This window comes from Trachemys scripta, chromosome 6 (genome assembly GCF_013100865.1).
Source record: "Trachemys scripta elegans isolate TJP31775 chromosome 6, CAS_Tse_1.0, whole genome shotgun sequence".
NCBI lineage: Eukaryota > Metazoa > Chordata > Testudines > Emydidae > Trachemys > Trachemys scripta.
In genome coordinates, this window is record NC_048303.1 from 10722304 (window position 1) to 10745852 (window position 23549).

General features: G+C 45.2%; 1 protein-coding gene across 1 annotated transcript in view; it reads right to left on the reverse strand.

The window, feature by feature from the left end:
• Positions 1-5847: 5847 nt before the first annotated feature.
• LOC117879575 (lipoxygenase homology domain-containing protein 1-like) overlaps positions 5848-23549 on the reverse strand; it is a 52597-nt gene continuing 34895 nt past the window's right edge. Inside the window, exons 10-14 of the mRNA XM_034774848.1 lie at positions 21397-21559; positions 17479-17633; positions 15676-15885; positions 14323-14446; positions 5848-6128 (exon numbers count right to left, since the gene is read on the reverse strand). Coding sequence (XP_034630739.1) covers positions 5848-6128; positions 14323-14446; positions 15676-15885; positions 17479-17633; positions 21397-21559 — 933 coding nt within the window. The remainder of the gene's footprint in view (positions 6129-14322; positions 14447-15675; positions 15886-17478; positions 17634-21396; positions 21560-23549) is intronic.

Here is a 23549-nt window from a genome sequence, read left to right on the forward strand (position 1 = left end):
TGTTATGACCACCCACTTGTTGGCTCCTCTTAGTTTGCATTTTCTTCCCTGCCATTCCTCATGTACAGAATGGCCTCATCACACGCTGCAAGACCATACACTCCCTCCCATACACACATCAACCCCGCTCCCATCTGTGTCTGTATATAAAAAAGATATATTGGATTCCTTCCCTCTTCCCTAACCTTGGTATGTGGCTCATTTTCTTGAATCGTAAGCTCTTTGGGGCAGAGACTGTGTCTGCTTCTCTCAATGGGGCCCCAATGTTGATCAGTATCTCTGACAGGATCTCAGGAAAGCTGGTCCAGTGGGCACTAGCTTAGGAAGTGGGAGACTGGGTTCAAATCCCTACTCTACCATAGACTTTCTGTATGACCTTGGACAAGTCACCTAGTCTCTCTGTGCCTCAGTTCCCCGTCTGTAAAATGGGGATAATGGTCCTTCCATAGCTTCCCCAGGGATGTTGTGAGGATAAATACATTAAAGATTGTGAGGCACTGAGGGTACGTCTACACTGCAATTAAAACATCCATGGCACTTGGCGCCTGGGTCAGCTGACTTGGGCTTGGGCCACATGGCTAAAAATAGCAATGTAGACGTTTGGATCTGGGCTCTGAGACTCTCTCCCTCAGAGAGCCCAGACATTTACACGATGACTTTAGAGCCCCACAGCCTGAGTCAGCTGACCTGGGCCAGCTGTGGCCATCCTGCAATGTAGACAAACCCTCAGATACTACGGTGGGTGGGGCCATCTGCATACCTTAGATAGACAGCTGAAAGCTGGTACCTGACACAACACAGTAACTCCAGCACTAGGCTGGGCATTGGTTCAGTACTGACTCAGGGTGAAGAATGCCTCATATTTAGTTATCAGCATTCTGCAGCTCCTTGAAGGGTCTCCCAGCCTTCGTCTATGAGATCTGTCAACATCACAGCCGGAGATGGTACAACTGCAGTCAACTGCTAATCCTTCAAACTCCTCTCCAAGAACGCGTGTGTCACTGTTAAATAACTGGGGAGATTGATCTTAGCACCTCTGTATCAGCATAATTATGTATCCCAATCACAAAAAGAAAACTTCTCTCCGTCAGTCATTCTAATGAACAATCTGTTCACAGAAGGCTGGAAAGAAGAGCTGCCTACAGTTCATTATTTTCAAAGCAAAACGTATGCATCATTAAGAGATACGGAACTCTTAGCTCTCAACTTCTACAAATTATTTTCTGAACCATTCTAAATAGCTAATAACTTTTTAAGAATAACAGCTCTATCAAGGATGACAGGTCTGTGGTATCTTACTCCATCCAAAAACAAATGATCATTTCATCCAACAGTCTCAACCATCACTCCTATTAGGAATATTATTACAATGATAATGTCTGTGCAGCTGCAGAAAATTAGAGCTAACCACTAGGGAAATTCAAGTCTACAGTGGATGCAGTAATTCTTAGATTCCGAGGGTGTGTGGGGAATAGGAATACAGCACTTGCTTTTCTGCACCCTCCCTGTCAACTCAGCGGCCCTTATGAGAACATGTACACTGTTTCTTTAAATCTGTAGTAAGGTGCCAGGAATGAGGAGGATGGGGAAGTCCTAGCAAGCAGAGACAGAGTAGCTTTAGGGGAAATTCTGTTGGGACTCCTGTGAAAGTCTGCTTCTCGTCTCAATTCATTACAAATGTCCCACTAGGCATCATTCTGGGATACCTCTTGACACCAGTATTTGCATTCTGGGCTACCTTTGAGAATCCAGAAGATCAGCAGACTTTCATCAGTCCTCTAGGGTGACCATGCGTCTGGTTTTTGACCAGAACACCCGGTCGAAAAGGGATCTTGGTGACTCACCGGGTCATTGAATGTCCAGTTTACAGCGCCGTGCAATGGGGCTGGCAGGCTCCCTGCTAGCCTCCACACTGCACAGCTCCCGGGAAGCAGTTGGCATGTCCTCCCTCCGGCTCCTATGCGTAGGGGCAGCTAGGGGGAACCGCAGCCAATGGGAGCTGCGGGGGTGGCGCCTGTGGACAAAGCAGCACGCAGAGCTGTCTGACTGCCCCTACACATAGGAGCGGGAGGAGGAACATACTGCTGCTTCTGGGAACTGCTTGAGATAAGAGCCGCCCAGAGCCTGCGCCCCTGACCCTCCCATGCCCTGACCTCCTGCCCCAGCCCTGATCCCCCTCTCGTCCTCCGAACCCTTCAGTCCCAGCCTGGAGCACCCTCCCTCACTCTGAACCCCCCAGCCTGGAGCCCCCTCCTGTACCCCAAATCCCTCATCCTGAGCCCCACATCAGAGCCCACACCCCCAGCCAGAGCTCTCACCCCCACACACCCCAAGCCCCTCCTGCACCCTGAACTCCTCATTTCTGGCCCAACCCCAGAACCCGCACCCCCCCATCCCAGATCCCGTAGCTCCTCCCACATCCCAACCCCCTGCCTCAGTCCGGAGCCCCCTCCCATACTCCAAACCCCTCAGCTCCACCCCCAGCCCAGAGCCTTCATCCTGGTCCCCACCCCAGAGCCTGCACCCCCAGCCAGAGCCTCACCCCTCTCTCATTCCAACCAATTGGCTCAGCCTGGAGTGAGTGAGGGTGGGGAGAGCGAGCAACAGAGGGAGGGGGGATGGAGTGAGCGGGGCAGGGGGTCTCGGAGAAGGGGCAGAGCATGGATGGGTCCTCGGAGGAGGAGCGGGGCAGGGGGTGAGGCAAGGGTGTTCGGTTTTGTGCAAGTAGAAAGTTGGCAACCCTAAGGTTTTAAACATTGTTCTGAGGACCGGAGTTAAACTTAGTTCAGTGATGAATAACCACTACAGCATGGCCAGTGGGGCATTCAGAACATAACTCGGGGATTATTTAATTTTGAGTTTTCTTAGCAGGTTACTTTTGAGCCTGCAGGAATGGTAAATAGCTGTCATATTCGTTCCTTTTCTAAATGAATTGTGCAATAAGCCACATCAATACATGGCATGGTCTTAAGTCATAATCACACCAGAGGGTAGTCTCTGAACATAGAGCCGTAATGACCACCTAGGAAGACTGATGATATTTCTGGCTGGGATGCTGAAAGGATCCTAACGAAGCAGAATTTCAGAGAGATTTGGATGCCGAACCCCACAGCTCCTTTGAAAATCTTAGTCACTGTTATTATTTCTCAGAGTCTAAAGTTTGCTAGGCTCTTCACAATACTGATAATAAGGCAGGGAGCCTGCCCTTAAGAGCCTACAATCAAATTTCAGATGTGACACACTAGGGTAAAATAAAACAACAGAAAGGGAAAGGCAGACAAAGGTCACAGCAAAGAGATTACATGGTTAGGGTCTAACGCTCGGAGGTGCTGAGAATCTCCTGGACTCATGAAGGCAGAGGATGCTCAGCGTCTTTCCAGATCAGGTCCTTATTCAGCAAGGGCCAGCACACAGCACAGTGGGGCAGAATTTGTAATAACGAAAGGAACTCAGCTCTTTCTTGTAGGTATCATGTCAGAAGTGACGCTTGGGGAGGGATTTGAATGAGGAGAGGACTAGTTCCCTGGCATATCAGCTCAGGAAAGACACCCCAGGCATAGGGGGAAATGTGGAATTTTAAATAATATTGTGATTCTCGGTGGCAGTCGAAATCAAAGATGCTGGGCTAGTTTTCTTTATTAGGAGAAAAAAAAATGAACATGAGTTTAAGAAAGCACTATTCAGTTTTCACCAAGTGCCTGCCTGTCGTTTCCTGTGACTACCAGGTGTCCACATTATTTTTATTTCAATGGGTAAATTAAAATGCATCATTACAAAGTTTTAGAGATGTAGGCAGAGCAGGCAGCAAAGGGGCCCTCTCATATCACTCAAATCGTCATTGTTTCTCTCTTTACAGAAAGCAGAATAAAAATGCATTATTACAAACTGCATCACAGTGCAGATATTACTATGCTAGTAAAGCCAGTCGAACAGAGTACAGAGACTATTCCAGCGTCTTCTGCAATATACTATGTTATTTCTGCTCAAGAATTTATGTCTATATCCTCTCACGTTCTGCTAATAGCAAGCACATGCCAACTCCAAATACCCAGGTGTTCCTCATCTCCATCAAGTAGATGGCTAGCAATTTTCTTCCCCAGTACCTAAAGGGTACAATACTGTACAAGAAAATAAGCACACGTGTCATGACAGCCAGTGCAGACTGGCATGTGGATGTCATAGCTGAGATGCATTTTAACCAGGAGAGACTTTCCAGGCACAGGGGACTGCATGAAAAGAGGCACAAAACCATGAATGGGTGACTATCAAAACAGAGTCAGGGCACATTAAAAAGGACAAGTGCGGAAATGAACAGAAGGGTGGATAGGAGAATGATAGGGCCTATTGAGGCTTTGGCAGCCCAAATGGTCAGAGGCTAACTTAAAAGCTGTGTGTTATTTCTTGATATTTCTTCTTCTTCCTCCTCTCAATTTCACCTTCGCATCATTTCCTTCTCCCCACTCCTTTCCCTTTTCCTCTCTATTATTTTCTCCCCTCATCCTCCCTGTGCCCCTCCTCACAGTGTCTCTACCTACTTCACACTTCCTTCTCCGGTTCCCCATTCCCTCCCTTCCTCCTACCACTCCTGCCCATTTCTTTATCCCTCTTTCCCTAGACTCCTGATTTTCTCGCCTTTCCTTTTTCACAGTTTGGCGGAGGCCAATACTTGCTCACCCACAACTTACCTGTCCAGGTCAGAGGTACATTTACATATAAACATACACTGGAGGGGGAGGGGGAAATGGCGTTATATACTTGCCTATCTTTGCAAATCTGCACCAAAAATGCTTGGATACAAATTGGCCTAAAGTTAATAACTAGGCACTTAGAGTGCATTAAGAAACTGGCTTGATAAAAAACTAAAAGCTATTAGACAGCACAGCTCAAGGTGTCAGAATGCACTGCTTGAATGAAAGTTAATGGAAGCATTTCACTCTAACCATTACCTGCTGCAACACGACATGCAAGTTCAGAGATTTTCAATTTGTTTAGGAGTTCTCTCCCTTTGTATATTTCACTCCTCATTCTCCGGACAAAATTTTCTAAAAAGGCTTTGCAGCACATCTGGAAGGTTAACAGCAACAGCTGGGCATGGCCTGGAACGCAGTGCCTATTGAAATCCTCAGTCCTTGTAGGCTTCAGCTAGCAGAAAGACTAAAATACTTGTGGGACTTGGGTTGACTTTCAGGAGGTGATAGCGGCCATGTGGAGCAAGAATGATGTATATTTTGAAGATTCATACTACGTTTAAACTCACTGATGGGGAGTTTATGTAAATTCTGTCTCCCTGAGCCATAATAACAATAAAAAAAGAAAGGTTCCTTCTCTAGGATCTCTGATTTGTGCACACTGCTTATGAGCCATGATTAATTCTCTTTTGTGAGGCCCTCCAAGCTGTGAAAACAATTTCCATGTTTAGCTAGAAAATTATACAAGATGCTTTTCTCACTGGAGGCAGTTTATGAAACCCAACTGGAAGCACTGCAAAAATCAACAAAGGGAAAAGGTGAATAGAGAATAGGAGCCCGGAAATTTTTACTGCACCTGTGGATAAATTATAACTGCACCAGATAAAAAAACAAATTTACATTGAAGATGTTAAAACAACCGTCCTATGGAAGAGCAACTGTCCTTTTATTAGAGATGGGACAAAACTGGGACATCAATTGCAAAGCCATTTAAATTTTGCAGATTTTGAACCTGCCCTCTAAAGTCTTGGTTCTAAGTCAGATCTAAAACCAGAAGGGACTTATTTGCTGAATCTGGTTTGAGTGTAGTTGAAATCTTGTGAGAGAACAACTTGAGAGAATCCCAGTTTCTATTCTGGATCCAAACACCTCCTCTTTTCTAACTATACTGCAGATAGGTGAAACATGCTTCATTCAAGCCTCCAATGACCACTCTTTGTTCACACAGTACCTCCAATTTTTTGATCTCGCCAACATCTAATCCCATAACGGAGAACTTCTCCACGGAGCCATCAGCAAACTCTTTCTTTTCTTTCGGGAGATCCAGCCACAGCCTGCCTGTCTGCACTTTCTGAGGACCCATAATGATGATGTAAACTCGGCTGTCGGTGCTTGAATCATATTCTGTGCCAGTAGTGATGATGAGGTGATACGGAATCACTGCAATAGACAAAGTTCCATTAATTAGAAAACATGTACAGAGATGCAAATGTACCAACAGCTCAAGTACCAATGGTCTGATCCTAAAAGGTGCGGAGTGCCTCCTGAGAGGTGTGGAGTAATCTCAATTTGTGAGGTGCACATCAGCTTGCAGGATTGGGCTATAAATGGGTGCCGGGAAATTTTCCCATATACACACAAACAGGGCCAAATTCTGCCTTGACTTACCTCCCTTGCAGCCCCATTCACTTCCGTAAGGATACATAGGGTGCATTTCAGTGCAGAATTCTCCTGTGTAGACTAAGGGCCTGATTCTGATTTACATTAAGGGACATTAGTGTCAACGAGACTCAGGCCCTACATCATCAATCGGCCAGCAGCCCAAAGAGTTCTCACACTCATAGGATAATAAAGGCACATAAAACTCCCTTAGATCCAAGCCAAACAGAATCATTGACTGAACATCCCTAGTATCACTGTAGTTCCTCCTTGTTCTTTATTCAAGGATCATTTTGATACATGTGGCACTTTCAGGGCTCCAGTGTCCCTTTACACAATCAAGGTAAACTATGAATGTTCTCATATTAAAGATTAGACACTGAATAATATGTATACATTATATGATATATATTAGGGAAAAAACCCTTCAGACCATAGCTTCAGAGCTTCCCTAGGTAGTTTCATAGTGGTTTTGAAACATTTCAGCTCAGCTGTTAGTAAGGAAGAGCTGTTTCTCCAGTGCCTGGCTGCTTTTCAAGGGGTAGGTCTGTTGGACGGTGAAGAGAAAGATGATGAATACACCTATGATTTCTCAGAACATGTCACGCCAAGCTGTACAACATGGTCACAACAAAACTCAAAACTCTGTGAAATGTGCCTCAGCACAAACTCCAAATTTGGCCCAAGTTAATCAACGGGGGGTTTTTGGGGTAGCAGGAGGGGGTGGCGATATCTGATTAAAATATGACCATATAGATCACTGTTGCAACCACTGTTATATTTTTGCAACAAATCTTGTACAAAATGTGGCATGTAAGATGTCTATGGAAAGGTTATGATTTGCTGGATATGATTACGCTATCTGTATGCAGGTATCATTTTTGTATTTGAAGTTATAAGTATTGACTCTATACCTGGATTTCAAATGTTTGCTCCTGGGGTAACGCCCACGAGGTAGCCAGCCAGCACATTTTGGAGGGACTATTCAAATTGAGTGGCTCATCGAAAGAACATTTAACTGACATGGCCCATGGGAGACGCCCATCTACAGACAATGGAATTTCCTGCTGTTACTAGGTGAAATGCATGGACATGTGACTTGCCCGTGTGACTCCAAACACTATCTTGTTGCTGTAATTTTCCACAGTAAGAACAGCGGGATTCCCTCCACATGGTAGAACCTTTTATAGCTTCTACCATGTGGAGAACATCTCCATTTTGCCTCTGTCTTGCTCAAACCTCTGGACTATAGACTTATACTAATGGGAGCATTCTAACCAAGGGACTGAGGTCCTTCCAATGATTTGGAAGCAACCAAAGACTTAACCAGCCAGCAATTTAGTCCATCACTGCTACAAGCCTGAACCAAGAACCTTGCAATTATTGTATGTATTTGATTCCTTTAACCAGTTTTAATTCTCACCTTTCTTTCTTTTTATGATTAAACCTTTAGATTTTAGATACTAAAGGACTGGCATCAGCATGATTTTTGGGTAAGATCTAAGTTATATATTGACCTGGGTGTGGGGCTGGTCCTTTGGGATCAGAAGAACCTTTTATTTGATGAGACTGGTTGTAAAGAACCACTCACCTTTAAATCCAGTGTTTTTGGTGGTGACATAAGAACTGAAATGCCCAAGGAAACTGCTTTTATGACTTCTTGGTAGCCAGTGTGGTGAAACAGAAGTTTACTTTTGTTGCTGGTTTGGTGAGATCATGGAAGATTAACCACCAATTTCTTCTGATCCCAAAGGACCAGCCACACACCAGGTCAATATAGTTTTAGGTTGTGTTTGCCCTGTTTCTCAGCAGTTTGTCCTGAAGTTGGCATCCTCCATTGTGACCCACTAAGGCACAGTTACAGTGGGCAAGGCTCACAAATCTTTTGAGTAATACTTGGCCCAGGTTCAAGTGATCCTGGGCTGATTTGAGGTTTGCATATTTTCATTAATGACTTGGATAATCGAGTGGAGAGCATGCTTATAAAATTTGCAGGTGATGCCAAGCACTTTGGAGGACAGGATTAGAATTCAAAATGACCTTGACAAATTGGAGAATTCGTCTGAATTCAACAAGATGATATCCAATACAGACTAGTGCAAAGTAATTCATTTAGGAAGGAAAAATCAAATACACAGCTACGAAATGGGGAATAACTGGCTAGGTGGTTGTATTGCTGAAAAGGATCTGGGGGTTATAGTGGATCACAAATTGAATATGAGTCAACAATGCGGATGCAGCTGCAAAAAAGGCTAACATCTTTCTGAGGTGTATTAACAGGAGTGTTGTAAGTAAGACACAGGAGGTAACAGTCCCACTCTATTTGGCACTTGTGAGGCCTCAGTTGGACTATAGTGTCCAATTCTGGGTGCCACACCTCAGGAAAGATGTGGACAAATTGGAGAGAGTCCAGTGGAGAGCAACAAAAATGATAAAAGGTTTAGAAATCCTGACCTATAAGGAAAGTTTAAAAAAAAACTAGGCATGTTTTGTCTTGAAAAAAGAAGACTGAGAGGGGACCTGATAACAGTCTTTGAATATACTAATGGCTGTTATAAAGGGGACGGTGATCAATTGTTCTCCATGTCCACTGATGGGCTTAATCCAGGGGTGGGCAAACTTTTTGGCCCCAGGGCCACATCAGGGTTCTGAAATTGTATGGAGGGCCGGGTAGGGAAGGCTGTGCCTCCCCAAACAGCCTGGCCTCCGCCCCCATCCACCCCCTCCGACCTCCCGCCCCCTGACTGCCCCCCTCAGAACACCTGACCCATCCAACCCCTCCTGCTCCTTGTCCCCTGATCGTCCCCTCCCGAGACCCTCCACCCCAACCGCTCCCCAGGACTCCACCCCCATCCAACCCCCCCTGCTCCCCGCCCCCTTACCATGCCGCTCAGAGCAGCAGGACTGGCAGCTGCGCTGCCCGGCCGGAGCCAGCCATGCCGCCGTGGTGCCCAGCAGGAGCTCGCAGCCCTGCCGCTCAGAGCACTGGTGGCACGGCAAGCTGAGGCTGCGGGGGGGGAGGGACAGCAGGGGAGGGACCAAGGGCTAGCCTCCCTGGCCAGGAGCTCAAGGCCTGGGCAGGACAGTCCTGCGGGCCACATAGTTTGCCCACCTCTGGCTTAATCTGCAGCAAAGGAGATTTAGGTTAGATATTAGGAAAAACGTTCTAACCATAAAGGGTAGTTAAGCTCTGGAACAGGCTTCCAAGGAAAGCTGTAGAATCCCCATCATTGGAGGTTTTTAAAAACAGGTTCGACAAACCCCTCTCACGGATGGGCTAGGTTTCTTGGTCCTGCTACAATACAGGGGGCTGGACTGGATGACTTTTGGAGGTCCCTTCCAGCCCTACATTTCTATGATTCTACGACAGTGGAGTTGATGAAGTTTTTGCTTTTGGTTTGAACTTGAAACTTCCAGCAAAACTTACACATGGGCATGAATTCATGCAAATTAAATCTGCTCTTTCCCCTGTGAGCTGAAACCAATGAGTTTCATACAACCCCAATTTCAGGCTTCTGAAATTGACTGTAACAGCACAGAAGTGAATTAAACATTAGGCAAGAATTATTTTCCACTATACGGTACCAATTATGCTTAATCGTGCACATCAGTGTAATGAGCGTGCAATGAAGTCACTGTAGTACAATTGTTTAAGCAATGCAATGATAGCGCCTCTTCATCGAAAAGATTACGATGTGGATAACATACATTTGACACACGCCACAAGAGGTGTCACGTTGTAGCCTCCCACCTTCATTAAAGAGTATTCTGAATTCCTTTTGGAGAGTTCTTCCACTGGAAGACCGCTTCACCCTGTCATCCTGTGGTAGGTTAAAATGGCTTTCTTCATACAATTACTGCTAATACTATATAGAACTTAAATAGAACTCAAAGCACTTTACAAGCATTAAATCTGACAGCACACATGTGAGCTAGGAAAGTATTATCATCCCCCATTTTACATATGGATAAGCTGAGTGATGTTAAGGCCCAGATTTTTAAAGATACTTAAGCATTGCTGTGCTCAGCGTTGCTACGCCAAACTGACATAAGAACCTAAGTTTCCTTTTTAAAAAGTGATTTAGGCACCTGGGATCCTAAATCCCATTGACTGTTCATGGGATTTTGTCTCTTAATGGCCTATATCCTTTTTGAAAATGAGATTTAAGCTCCTAAATCAGTTAGGTGTTGCAATGCTGAGCACATCATATACTTAAAAACCTTTAAAAATCTGGGCCTCCGTGACCTGCGCAAGGGTATCCAATGAGTTAATCAGAGGAGTTCTGGCTTGCAATCCTGTGCCCGGACCACTACAAAATCACGTCTTTGTTTGTTCAGTCTCCCTCTGGGGCATTGGACAACCTCTCTCGTTTATTGGGACTGTGGTACTTCTCCATGTATTGAAAATTCTGGAGGCCTAAAAGTTGCTATACCTGCAAAAGAATGCGGAAACCGTTATAGTTAGTGATGGTGCCGAATGGAAGACATTGAGATTTTACACGTGATTTGGGAAGTTACATGGAATGCCCAGATGATGGATGTAAGGCAGTTATTCATTCCTCTGCTGAGGAAGCGGTATCAGAAGGAAGGTGAGAATTACAGAAAGATCTCACTTATTTCTCATTGCAGCACTGTCACAGGCTGGCTGGCCCTTTAAGGCCAGGCTCAGCCTTGTCGGTGACCTACCAGCTCGCTCCCAGCTGACAGTGATATGACTGAACTTCCTGTGACTTGGCCAGAGAGCTGAGCCACTGAAGACCTGGCAAGAGGGAGACAGCCAGCAGGAGGCACTGCAGACGAGGATCCTTGCAGCACTGCACCCGGATACAAGGGAGTGCGACAGGTGGTGAATACACCTTCTTCATAAGCACAATACTGGGTCTGCTCATTGTGGAATGAGTGAAGAACAAGAGGAAGATTTGAGTGGCACCAAGACAAGTAGGTTACAGGGTGGGATGGGCAACATAAAATTAGATTCATAACCTAAGACTGAAATGGAAAAAGCAAGAGAGGACAACCAGGAACACCAGCTGTGGGTTTTTTTGGGTGTTAAATGCTGCATGTGTGCATAGATTCCATGGTGACCAGGGGCTTTATAAACACAGAGCAAAATACTGTCAGGGCCCATGCATACTGAGATTATGAAGGTGTGTAAATGGCCCCCAAAATACCCCATTCTAAAAGCAGCTGCTTTACAATTGTGCTCCATAATCAGTGCTTTCACTTTCTTAAAAAATTAAGTCTCTAGCCTTTGCCATTGGGAAGAGAGCCTTTAAAGGTAGATAGGGTCCAGGGTGACCTAGCCAAATTCGAGGATGAGATTCAACAAGGACAAATGCAGAGTCCTACACTTAGGACGGAAGAATCCCATGCACTGCAACAGTCTGGGGACTGACTGGCTAAGCGGTAGTTCCTCAGAAAAGGACCCGGGGATTACAGTGGACGAGAAGCGAAATATGAGTCAGCAATGTTCCCTTGTTGCCAAGAAGGCCAACGGCATATTGGGCTGTATTAGTAGGAGCATTGCCAGCCGATCAAGGGAAGTGATTATTCCCCTCTATTCGGCACTGGTGAGGCCACTCCTGGAGTATTGCGACCATTTTTGGTCGTCCCCCCCCCCCCACTACAGAAGGGATGTGGACAAATTGGAGCGAGTCCAGTGGAGGGCAACGAAAATGATTAGGGGGCTGGGGCACATGACTTATGAGGAGAGGCTGAGGGAACTGGGATTGTTTAGTCTGCAGAAAAGAAGAGAGGGGGGGTGGAATTCGATAGCAGCCTTCAACTACCTGAAAGGGGGTTCCAAAGAGGATGGAGCTAGGCTGTTCTCAGTGGGGCAGATGACAGAACAAGGAGTAATGGTCTCGAGTTGCAGTGGGGGAGATCTAGGTTGGATATTAGGAAACACTATTTCACTAGGAGGGTGGTGAAGCACTGGAATGGGTTACCTAGGGAGGTGGTGGAATCTCTATCCTTAGAGGTTTTTAAGGCCTGGCTTGACAAAGCCCTGGCTGGGATGATTTAGTTGGTGTTGGTCCTGCTTTGAGCAGAGGGTTGGACTAGATGACCTCCTGAGGTCTCTTCCAACCCTAATCTTCTATGATTCTATGTTTCTATAAAATCACCAGTGTGCCAGCTTCTGCAATGCAGCTATGCATTGCAGGAGGAAAATCTGCAGCACGCTGAAAATCTGGGGGCAGATTAAAATAAATGAATTTAAAATCAAATGAACTAAACACTGCCATTCATACGGTACTGACTGTGCCCTGCGGGGAAGGGTCCTGAATGGGATACGGGTGGCAAACAGTGCCATAGAATTTCAGGGCCCACAGAGTTTAATTTAGATCTAATATGCCACATAGGACATGAGGCCTCAGAAGAGAGAGCGTACTGGAAAGAGCATCTGATACAAGCAGCAAGTAAAAGCCTGCGCTGGAAATTGATCCTCTAACCCGTACAGAAGAGGCTGTTATTTGGTGATAACACATTTTACATACATATAGCCCATCACAGCAAAGGATCTCAAAGAGCTTTGCACACTTGAATGGAAGCAGTGCACAAGCTATATACGCCTTGTACAACTTCTTCCACCAAACCTGTCCCTTCCTGAGAGCTGCCTTTACTCTCCTGCTCTCAAATCCTGGGTGTCTGGAAGGTGAGGGTGGAGGAGGGAACTGGTGTATGAGTCTGTGTGTCTGGGGAGGTGGCTGTCTTCCCCAAAAGCCCTGTTCATCTGAGGGGCTAGCTGCCTGTCTCAAATCCTGTGAGTCTAGACGATTGGCTGCGAGTCTAGTGAAGGTGCTGCCCTTCTCAAAACCATATGCATCTAGACATGCCTGCTATTATACCTCAGGAGGGCCAGTGGCTGCCTCGGTTTTCCTTCATCCTTGTATTGTCCTAGCACTCAGTGGTATTGAGGCCACTGGTCCCTGCGCCAGTAGGTGCTAAGTGGAATATGCGAGGTTCCCCGTGCCCTGGTCACCCACCCAAGATCAGGGCATTATACTTAGCTATCAAGGTGACATTGGCTGGAAAGAGGCTGCATGTGGCTGGGATGAAATCTTCCTCTGAGTTTTGCACAAAGCCAATCACACAATTAGTGCTTAACAAATGATAGCAAACAATATACGCAGGGATCACTTTGCCCACCACTGAATGCACACATGAAACTCGGCAGTTGTTTAGCAGCTGACAGTAATATTACACTGCAGATTAGGAAAGGGGAAGTGAGAACCCTTTTCCAAATTAAAACGCAGGGGGGATTTTAAGGAGTCAGAAGGCAGTTGCATGAGCCGGAATTTGTCCAGGATATCAGTGTTAACACCCCAACTCTTAAAGACAGTCATGGGATTTTTAATGCCCACAAAAGTCTCATGCAAAAGACAGCACCTTCAGCAACACCATGAGAAAGTATTGAGTCAACATAGACTTGAGGAAAAGAGCATCCCCTATGAACCAGCCATACTGCTTCCTAAAGAGCTCTGGGTTTGTGTTAGAAGTCCCCCATGCAGGTTTCACCTGGGGTGGTTGTGGAGAGGGTGTTCTTGGAGAATCTACCTAGTTATGTGCTCATGTCACACAAAACACATTGCTTACAGAATTTGTTTTCATGGGAGATGAAGGACTCAACCCCCGGGCTCTAGCACTACATAACCTAGATTTAGGCGGGAGGGAAAGAAGAAGTCTGGAGGCATAGGAAGTGTCTTTTACTGTGTAGATTATTCACTTGCTATGATGAAGACCACTATAGAAATAGCAATACACAAACAGACCCAAGCACCAATCCAGCCTGATTCTGCTGAGCTTATGAGATCCCATAGGATCACAGCCCCAGGTGGTACAGCTGCAGGATGACCAGAACAATTTACCTTTCTGCCCCACTTTGGTCTTCACCAGTATAAACACATCACCCAAAGAACTCAAATCAAGAACACACATGTGCATCCAGACACACACACGCTCACAGTTCTCTTACATGAGCCTTCCTTTGCAGACCCGTTCAAACTGAGTTTCTTCTTATTCTTCACATTTGCATTGGTATCTTGGCTCTTCAGGCTGAGAGACGAGCCACCCAGGCTGTTCCGTTCACCATCATAGCTCTAATTAAAACACACATATGTGAAGGTAACCAGGTTCAGTGCTCACGGTATTGCCAGCTGTTCCTTATGCCTCAAACAACATTACACGAAATCCCTCTATCGCTCCATGCTCAGTACAGTTCTCATAAGCATGATTCCTCATCATTTATTACAGCTCATCCATTTACTTTACTGTAATGACCTTAACTCCACCATTTCCAGGAGTACTACAATGAAGGCAACTGGCATGCGCTTAATGTAGGTAACAAAAATGTGTTGTGATTTTTTGATCTAATTAATTTTGTCTCATTGAGAGGGAATTAATATGAGCAATTGGGTGGGCTCAGAGGACTCTTTGCTGGGAACTGTAATTATATTAGATGCAAGGCACCCAGGGCCGGCCCCAGCATTTCTGCTGCCCCAAGCAAAAAAAAAAAAAAAAAAAAAAAAGCCGCGATCGCGATCGGCGGCGGCAATTGGAAAAATTGCTATACCCGGGATGAGTTTGGCCCTATTTGTTAATGATAATTTTAGTTGTAACTTTCAATTAAAATGTAACTATGTTTTGTAAAGCAAACCCCTTAAACACAACAGACGTTAATCAGCTGCAGTGCTGTGCCTTCCTGTATAAAGGCAAGACGCGCCTATTAACTTAATCCTGTTTGCTAATTTTAATTAATACATGTACTTTGAATTCTAATTAGCTATATTAGACTGATTAAACAATACATACGAAGCCTTTCCAGGTGCTGGCAAGAGGGCATTTCACTGCATATTTTTAGTGCTGGTGAAAGATGCTGCCCTGTTTGATGATTAGGATTGATGGGTGGAGAGGCAGGGGCCATACAACCCAGAATTTTGGACTGAGAGCTCCAGAGAGAGAAATCTGTTACTTATCCGCAGGGTAGGGACAACACAGGCAGCAACAGTGCAGCATTCTCTACACCGCCCTGCCAGTGCACTTGGATACTGATCTGAAGAGGGTAAGTCTCCACTAACCATTCAGTCCTTGGCCTCTCCACTGAGACTGCAAACAAAAGAAGTCAGTGATGGGGGACCAGAGTGAGAACCACCAATTCATTTTACATAGGCCAAAAAACAACCTTCAGGGGGTAACACGTTTAGGTCACTAATGAACTGTGCTGGACTGCAAACAGATGAAAGGCCACGCATCTCATTTTTATTAGCAGCAATGTAGTAGTGCTCGGAAGCCCTGGTCAGAATCATTGTGCTAGATGTTATTACTGTACCTGTTCATAAAGTGTCCGCTCTATCCTTTTGTCCTCCTTCTTTGTAGAAAGCCAGCGTTCACACAGAAAGAGGTACAATTCTTCTGTGGTTTCATCCAGAATCTCTACTTTTTCCAGGTACCAGTCAGCATTCAGCATGGTGTTGTCATGACGAATCTTGATCTTGTATATAATCCCAAGGTCCACAGCCTGTATTGTGAATTTATCCTCCTACAGGATGTTTAATAGCAATAGTTTCTCGTAATGGACAGTAGCTAATGTATACAATGCATGTGTAAACCCAGCCCTACCGGATAGTATTTGATTAAAAGCTGCAGCAGAGTTTTCTGTAAAAGAGTCTGTGTCCTTTAAAACTGTCCTGAGAGGGAGAGGTTTAAAGTGTGGTTGTGCTGTGAACATTACTATGTAAAAAGTCACCCTCTTACTCAAAGGGAACAGATGTGTTGAGCACTTGGAGCCGGTATCTGCTAACTTTAGTGTCAAAAGTAAGATTTTACTGTTTACTGCTGTTAGCCCTCCAAGAACAACAAAGCTAAGAGAAAGCGAGCTGGATTCTCCTCTGGTTAACACAACAACAGAACTGTTAACTACATTTCAACTGCAGCTCCAAATTCTGCCATCATTTATACCTGGTGCAACACATTGGAGACAATGGAGCAAATTCTGCACTTGGTTATTATGCATACACAACTGCTAGTGAAGTGAGCAGGAAAGAAACTCGCTGGACTCTCAGGGTATGCCTACCCTGCAAAGAAACCCCCACGGCAGTGAGTCTTAGACCACAGGCCAGTTATCTTGGGCTCACGAGGCTCCGGCTGCAGCCGGGGCTAAACACAGCAGTGCAGACATTCCCACTTGGGCTGGAGCTGGACTTTAAAACCCAGTGAGGGGGGAAAGTCTCAGAGCCCAGGCTCCAGCCCGAACCTGAACAGCTGTACTGCTATTTTTAGTCCCACAGCCTGAGCCTACAAGCCCAAGTCGATTGACCCATGCTCTGTGACTTGGTGAGCGGGTTTTCTTTGCAGTGTAAACATACCCTCCGATATAATATGGAGTCTGCAGGGATGGCTGTTGGTAACTTTTAAAATAAGCACATTTGATCTGGAAATCACGGAGTGACAAACATGGAACAACCTAGTGCCATTTTTACGTCACTTCTCAGAGTAGAATCACATTTTAAGAGCTTACAAAAATGTGTCGTAAAATGATGCCCCAAGATTAATTATAATACACATTATGGTCAGATTCACCAAAGCTGCCCTCCCTTTTAGGAGACATAAATCAGCTCAAGGGATGGTAACCATGCCCTCAATGATTGGTGCTTCCACTGCTTAATTTGTAATGAAAGAGGTGCCAGGGTTCAAGCAATTTTTTTACTTTCATAACTGATGCAGCAAGCCCAGAGGTGTCGGGGCTATGAACCGCCAAACCAAGAAATGCCCAGGCTTAGCCCTTACAAAATTTAAACACTGGATACTTCCAATGTTGCAGCTGAAACCTAGGAGGCTTGATATGGGCCAGACTGGCCCTATCTCACTGACTCCAAGCAAAGAAAGATCTTGTCCATCTTAGGTACTGTTATAGAGCCTATCATTGTAGTACATAAGCACCAACATTAAACTGAAAATGTAAGGTTTTAAGAGGTAATAAACATGATCCTTTGTGTCAGGACTGCCATCCATCAGTTCTGACCATCCTTACAGACTGGTACTTGCAACTAGGGAAGGGCAGTTACAACATTCGTTCATCACTTTGCTTAAGGCCTGCAATACGGAAAATGCTACCAATCAGTTTCATCTGTACCTGTGCTCTTTCAAACTTGTTGGAGTTAGTTTCAGACTTGCTGAGTTTTCTCTCCCCGGTGTCCCCGAGGTCTCCATATATAGTCAGGAAAACATTTGCATCTGTCCCAGCGCCATAGATATCGCCAGTGAACACAGTTATCTTGTATGTATGAACTATATAAAGAAACAGATATCTAAATATATGATTTGGGAGCAGATGGAGTCTCAGGGCCTAATCCTATATGCTGAGAGCAGTGTAAGAGGTGCTGAGCCCCCATGAACTCCCATCTAGTTAATGTCTCTACAGTCCCTTGAACACAGAATGTGCAATTAAAGATGCCAAGTATCCTTATTATTACTGACTTCATCTAATGTCAATGGGAGTTGAGTGAACTCAGCGTTTTTTAGGATTCGGATTCAGGATCTGCTCTCCACTGCATATGAGTGGGATAAGTGGTCTGGAGTTGTGGATTCTTAATACTCTATTCTCCACAAACAAGGTCTAGGGATTTCAATGGGAAATTACCACCAGAGTTAATGGGACTCACCCGTATAAATTCCCTGCACAGGAAGAAGAGAGCAGACTCCAGAATCTTCTTGCTTGGACAATATTTAATGTAAGACATGTTGGAGTTGTACTGTTTAAGTATCTGCTTTGTTGAGCTCACTCAACAGTGATCCAATGAAATCTCATAAAAATCTTTAGGAATGTGCTTTTCTAATGTGTTAAATGCAGCTATTTCCGGGTATCTGCTTCGCCCCATGTACATGAGGAGAACAAACAGTGATTGAAAGAATGTTCCCTGGAAACGCAAATAGCAGTTAACAGATTTTTACTCACATTAGTGCCACGCAAACCCCAAAGAGAGTCTCACTGGCAGCTTCCCATGCTACTCCCACATAATTCAAAAATGAGAAGGAGAAAAAGCTGCACTTTTTATTGGAGGCACAAAGACTTGGGATTGGAGACTTACCATGTTTGATGGTGGGATTCTTCTTTGTACATTAATAGCTTCACAGCTAAGGTGTGGGGGTTTTTGCTTTTTTTAGAGTCCTTTCACACTTAGCTCTCAGAGTAATACAGGGGCTGCCCCAGCTTCCATTGTAATCGGTGGAAAGACTCCCCGTGATTGCAGTGGGAGATGGAGCAGGCTCATTTAGCCCGGAGAATATTTTTTGGTTTGCTGCAGTTTCATTTTTTCTGCTTTGTTTTTTCACTAACCACAGAGAGCATTATGCTGCAGTAGGGGCCATAACAAAAGATATTCTGATGGCTTGTGGTTATCAAAAATACTCTGGCATTTTTCATCAGAGTAGAGGTGTGAACTCTGGCGTGCTGGCCAAATTCCAATTTGGGTAGTTAATTACAACGTACCTACTTAAATTCCACCTGCAGTTTCAACTGAATAAAGCACTTTTCTGACATTATGTCCTAAATGGTTGTGTAGCATTGCTATACTCAGTTAAACTATGGTGTTCCAGCCAAGAAATAACTGCACTTTAATAAAGGGTGCAGTGGTCCCAACATATGTTCTGCATAATCAGTTTATTAAATTTGATTCTTTGCATATCATTTCAGGAGCTCTTTGGGACAGAATGCACTACTATAGCGAAGGAAGCAGTTATTTTTTATCATTTATATTGGGCTAGTGCCCAAAATCAACTGTAAAAACAATTCAGAAGATACAGTCCTGTCTCAAAGAACTTAATATTCTGAGGCCTTGTCTTCACTAGAAAAAGCATGTTCTTACCTGGTGTTAGTTAACATCTGGTAACTAACACGAGGTAAAATCCTAATGAAGACAAGGCAGTTTGTAGTTGTAATATGAGTTAGCAGGTCCAGGTAAACCCCAGGCTCCTGTCTAGTCCTCACTTTGACCTGCTAGCTCGTCTTATAACTACAAAAGGTCTTAAGGTGTGCATAAATTATGTACGCTGACAGAATGGCATAGTTAGGGCCATACCAAATTCACGGTCCATTTTGGCCAATTTCACGGTCATCGGATTTTAAAAATCGTAAATTTCATGATTTCAGCAATTTAAATCTGAAATGTCATGGTGTTGTACTTGTAGGGGTCCTGACCCAAAAAGGAGTTGTGTGTGTGTGTGTGTGTGGGGGGGGAGTCGCAAGTTTTTTTTAGGGGGGTTGCGGTATTGCTACCCTTACTTCTGTACTGCTGCTGGTGGCGGCACTGCCTTCAGAGCTGGGCAACTGGAGAGCTGTGGCTGCTTGCCAGGAGCCCAGCTCTGAAGGCAGAGCCGTCGCCAGCAACAGCGCAGAATTAAGGGTGGCATGGTATGGTACTGCTATCCTTACTTCTGCGCTGCTGCTGGCAGGGCGCTATCTTCAGAGCTGAGTGCCCAGCCAACAGCCGGCACTCTCTGGCTGCCCAGCTCCGAAGGCAGCACAGAAGTAAGAGTGGCAATACTGCGAGCCCCCTAACATAACCTTGCGACTCCCCACCTGCAATTCCCTTTTGGGTCAGGATCCACAATTTGAGAAACACTGGTTTCCCCCGTGAAATCTGCATAGTATAGGGTAAAAGCACACAAAAGACCAGATTTCATGGTCAGTGATGCATTTTTCATGGCTGTGAATTTGGTAGGGCCCTAGGCATAGTGTAACTACAAATCAAGCCGTGAAAGAGAATAAGAAATACTGGATGGGATGATTTCCATGGTTGAATCGTCCTGTTACCAGATACTTGAACCCTGAAAGAAGATGGCAAGTAATACTAGCAGTTGGATTCAGTTAGCTCCAATCAGGATATGAGAGGGGTAAGAATCTTTCTCTAGGGCAGAGATAACTAAGGGTTGGATCAGGGAGGTGTTGCAGAGAAATCCTTAGCAACAGCCAAGTTCGAGGGAGAAGTTTAGGCTGAAATTTATATGGTGTTGTTGCTATTTACGTTAGAAAGCCAAATACCAGGAAGAGGGTAAATCCAGATGTTGCATAGCATTTGTATTCTCTGTTCAGGGCAGGATAGGAACTCAACCTACTTACAGAAGGATCTGAATAAGGATTGGGTAGCTGCCCTGCAGACCAGTTCTGGGAGGGTATTATGTACCTAAAGGCAGTGATGAGCTCCCAAAATCCCAATAACCGGTTCCCTACCGGGTCTTCGGCGGCACTTCGGTGGCGAGGGGTCTTCACTCGCTCCGGGTTTTCGGTGGCACTTCGGCGGCGGGTCCTACAGTGCCTGTGAAGACCCAGAGTGAGTGAAGGACCCGCCGCCGAAGTGCCACCGAAGACCTGGTAGGGAACCACCCGGTGAGTACAAGCCCCACGTGCCTTCTGAACAGCCTGTCCCCCCCGATCCGACCCCCACCCACGTCCTGCCCCCAACTGCCCCACTCAGTACCCGCAACCTGTCAACCCCTCCTGCTCCTTGTCCCCGACCACCCCCTCCGGAGACCCCCCACCCTAACTGTCCCCCAGGACCCCACCCCCTACCCAACTCGCCCTGCTCCCTGTCCCCTGCCTGTTTCGATCCCATCCACCACCACCCTGCCAGACCCTCGGGAAAATATGAAAGGAGATGAGGACAAATAACTAGAGATGTTTGCAGGGCCTGGAAGACAAGATGTTGGAAACTTGTGTATAAAGGGGAGCCAGTAGAGAAATTCAAAGGATGTGTGTGAGACACAATCCGAACAGCAGGCAGGGAAGATGACTGTAGCAGCTGTGTTTGTAAGGACTGGATGGGAGCGTGTTGGGCATCAAGGAGGCCAGAGAACGGGAAGTTACAGTAATCCAGATGGGAGATACTCGCTTTTTCCCATAAAATATGGCAGCTTAAATTATTGATTTTTCACTCAATGGCCATAATTGCAAAGAAGCAACTTTAGTAGCATGCATCTACCTGAACTACATATCCAAATGGCTTGTTCCAAAGGGTCAAAATAATAAGTCAAGGCGCGGTGGAATTTTACTTACTTTCTAGTGGTTCTTCAACTTCCTGTTCTATCTGCTTTAGTGTCCCATCTTTCAGGAGTTTTTCAGTAAAGATATCAGATGGTACAAGTTCTCTTACAATCTCGCCATCATCTTCAGATTTTGCAAGCCACCTTTGACATGGAAATGTGATTGTTTCCGAACCCTGGTATACCATGACAGAGACATATTATTTTTTAGAGGGAGAGCTAGTCAGTTGCTTCTCAGCCATTGGACACGGCCATTGATTTGCAAGCACAGTGAATTCCAGTATGTGTGTATGCACAGATTAAAAATTGTGCTAAGTGCAACAACCAGACAACGCAAGTATGCAATGAAGCAGAACAAAGTATACTGTTAGGTAATAAAATCCTTTCCATTATTCAGCATCAAAAGCTAAACTGTGCTCAAACGAGACTAACAAAGCACTAGATAATGCAGAGTACACTACTCCACTAGTTAACAGGGGATAGACTATATCATCTAATAGGTATTCTCCCTCTCTAATTTCAGTGGGTTCAGTGCCTGATCCTGAAAACCCTTATTCCCAATAGTATCCCCCCACCGAAGACGTTTGTGAATATGGGTTTGCAGGATCCTGTAACCCTTTATCAGTCCTTATTCAGATAATACTCTACTTGAAGTCAGTAGTTTTGCTTGAGTACATACTCCAGGATTTTTGCTGAAGTGCAAACTTCATGATTTTGCCCAATAATACTAAAACTCAAGCACTCTCAAGCCATTTCCCATGAGTACTTTAAGAAAAAAGTGAAATCAGTTTTTATCCTTTGTTTCGACTACTTTAGGAGAAACAAGCATGATTTCTATCCTATCAAGGAAGCCATGAAAACAGTGGAACAGCAAATAAAATCAATGTCAGATCACTTGCTAAGGAGAAGTAACAGGCTTCTTCAAGGCCTTCAAAATGTTATTTAAACAGGGTAACTCTGTATGAAGTGGACATGAATCTTCATATAAACTGCAGATCCCACAAGTGTGAACACAACAAGGTTAACTTCCAGACAACGCACAAACTACACAACATAAAGGAAGAAAAAGCTTTTGAATGTGTCACTGCCTTGACTCCATCTCAAATGGGATCCTCATACAGGGCTTCAGTTCTTTTCACCTTGATTATTGCAGCTCCGTGCTGTTGTCTTTCAAACAGCCATGTGCCATTGCCTGTCATGTAACATTTATACACAATTATACATATTGGGCTGTATTAGTAGGAGCATTGCCAGCAGATTGAGGGAAGTGATTATTCCCCTCTATTCAGCACTAGTGAGGCAACACCTGGAGTACTGCGTCCAGTTTTGGTCCCCCCCTCCCCACACACTACAGAAGGGATGTGGACAAATTGGAGAGAGTCCAGTGGAGAGCAATGAAAATGATTAGGGGGCTGGGGCACATGACTTACGAGGAGAGGCGAGGGAACTGGGGTTATTTAGTCTACAGAAGAGAAGAGTGAGGGGGGATAGGATAGCAGCCTTCAACTACCTGAAGGTGGGTTCCAAAGAGGACAGAGCTAGGCTGTTCTCAGTGGTGGCAGATGACAGAACAAGAAGCAATGGTCTCAAGTTGCAGTGGGAGAGGTCTAGGTTGGATATTAGGAAACACTATTTCACTAGGAGGGTGGTGAAGCACCTGAATGGGTTACCTAGGGAGGTGGTGGAATCTCCTTCCTTAGAGGTTTTTAAGGCCCGGTTTGACAAAGCCCTGGCTGGGATGATTTAGTTGGTGTTGGTCCTGCTTTGAGCAGGGGATTGGACTAGATGACCTCCTGAGGTCTCTTCCAACCCTAATATTCTGTGATTCTATACTATGATTCTATATCTACGGTACTTATATGTCCCCTGCAATCATTAATGTATCTATCCTCACAACACCTCTCTGAGGTAGGGCAGTGCTATTCTGAAGCACAGAGAGAGACTATGTGACTTGCTTGAGATCACACAGGAAGATTGTGGCAGAGCTGGGACTTGAAATTGCCAGAGTCGCAAGCTAGTGCCCTAGCCACTGGACTACTCTTCCTCTCCATGGGGCCACCTCAAATCTATATTCAAATGACTCCACAGGCATTCCCGCTCATTTCAAGATCCTGTGTAGCTTAGTGCTCCTTGTTTCTGAAACCCTCCATGAACTTGCTTACGCCT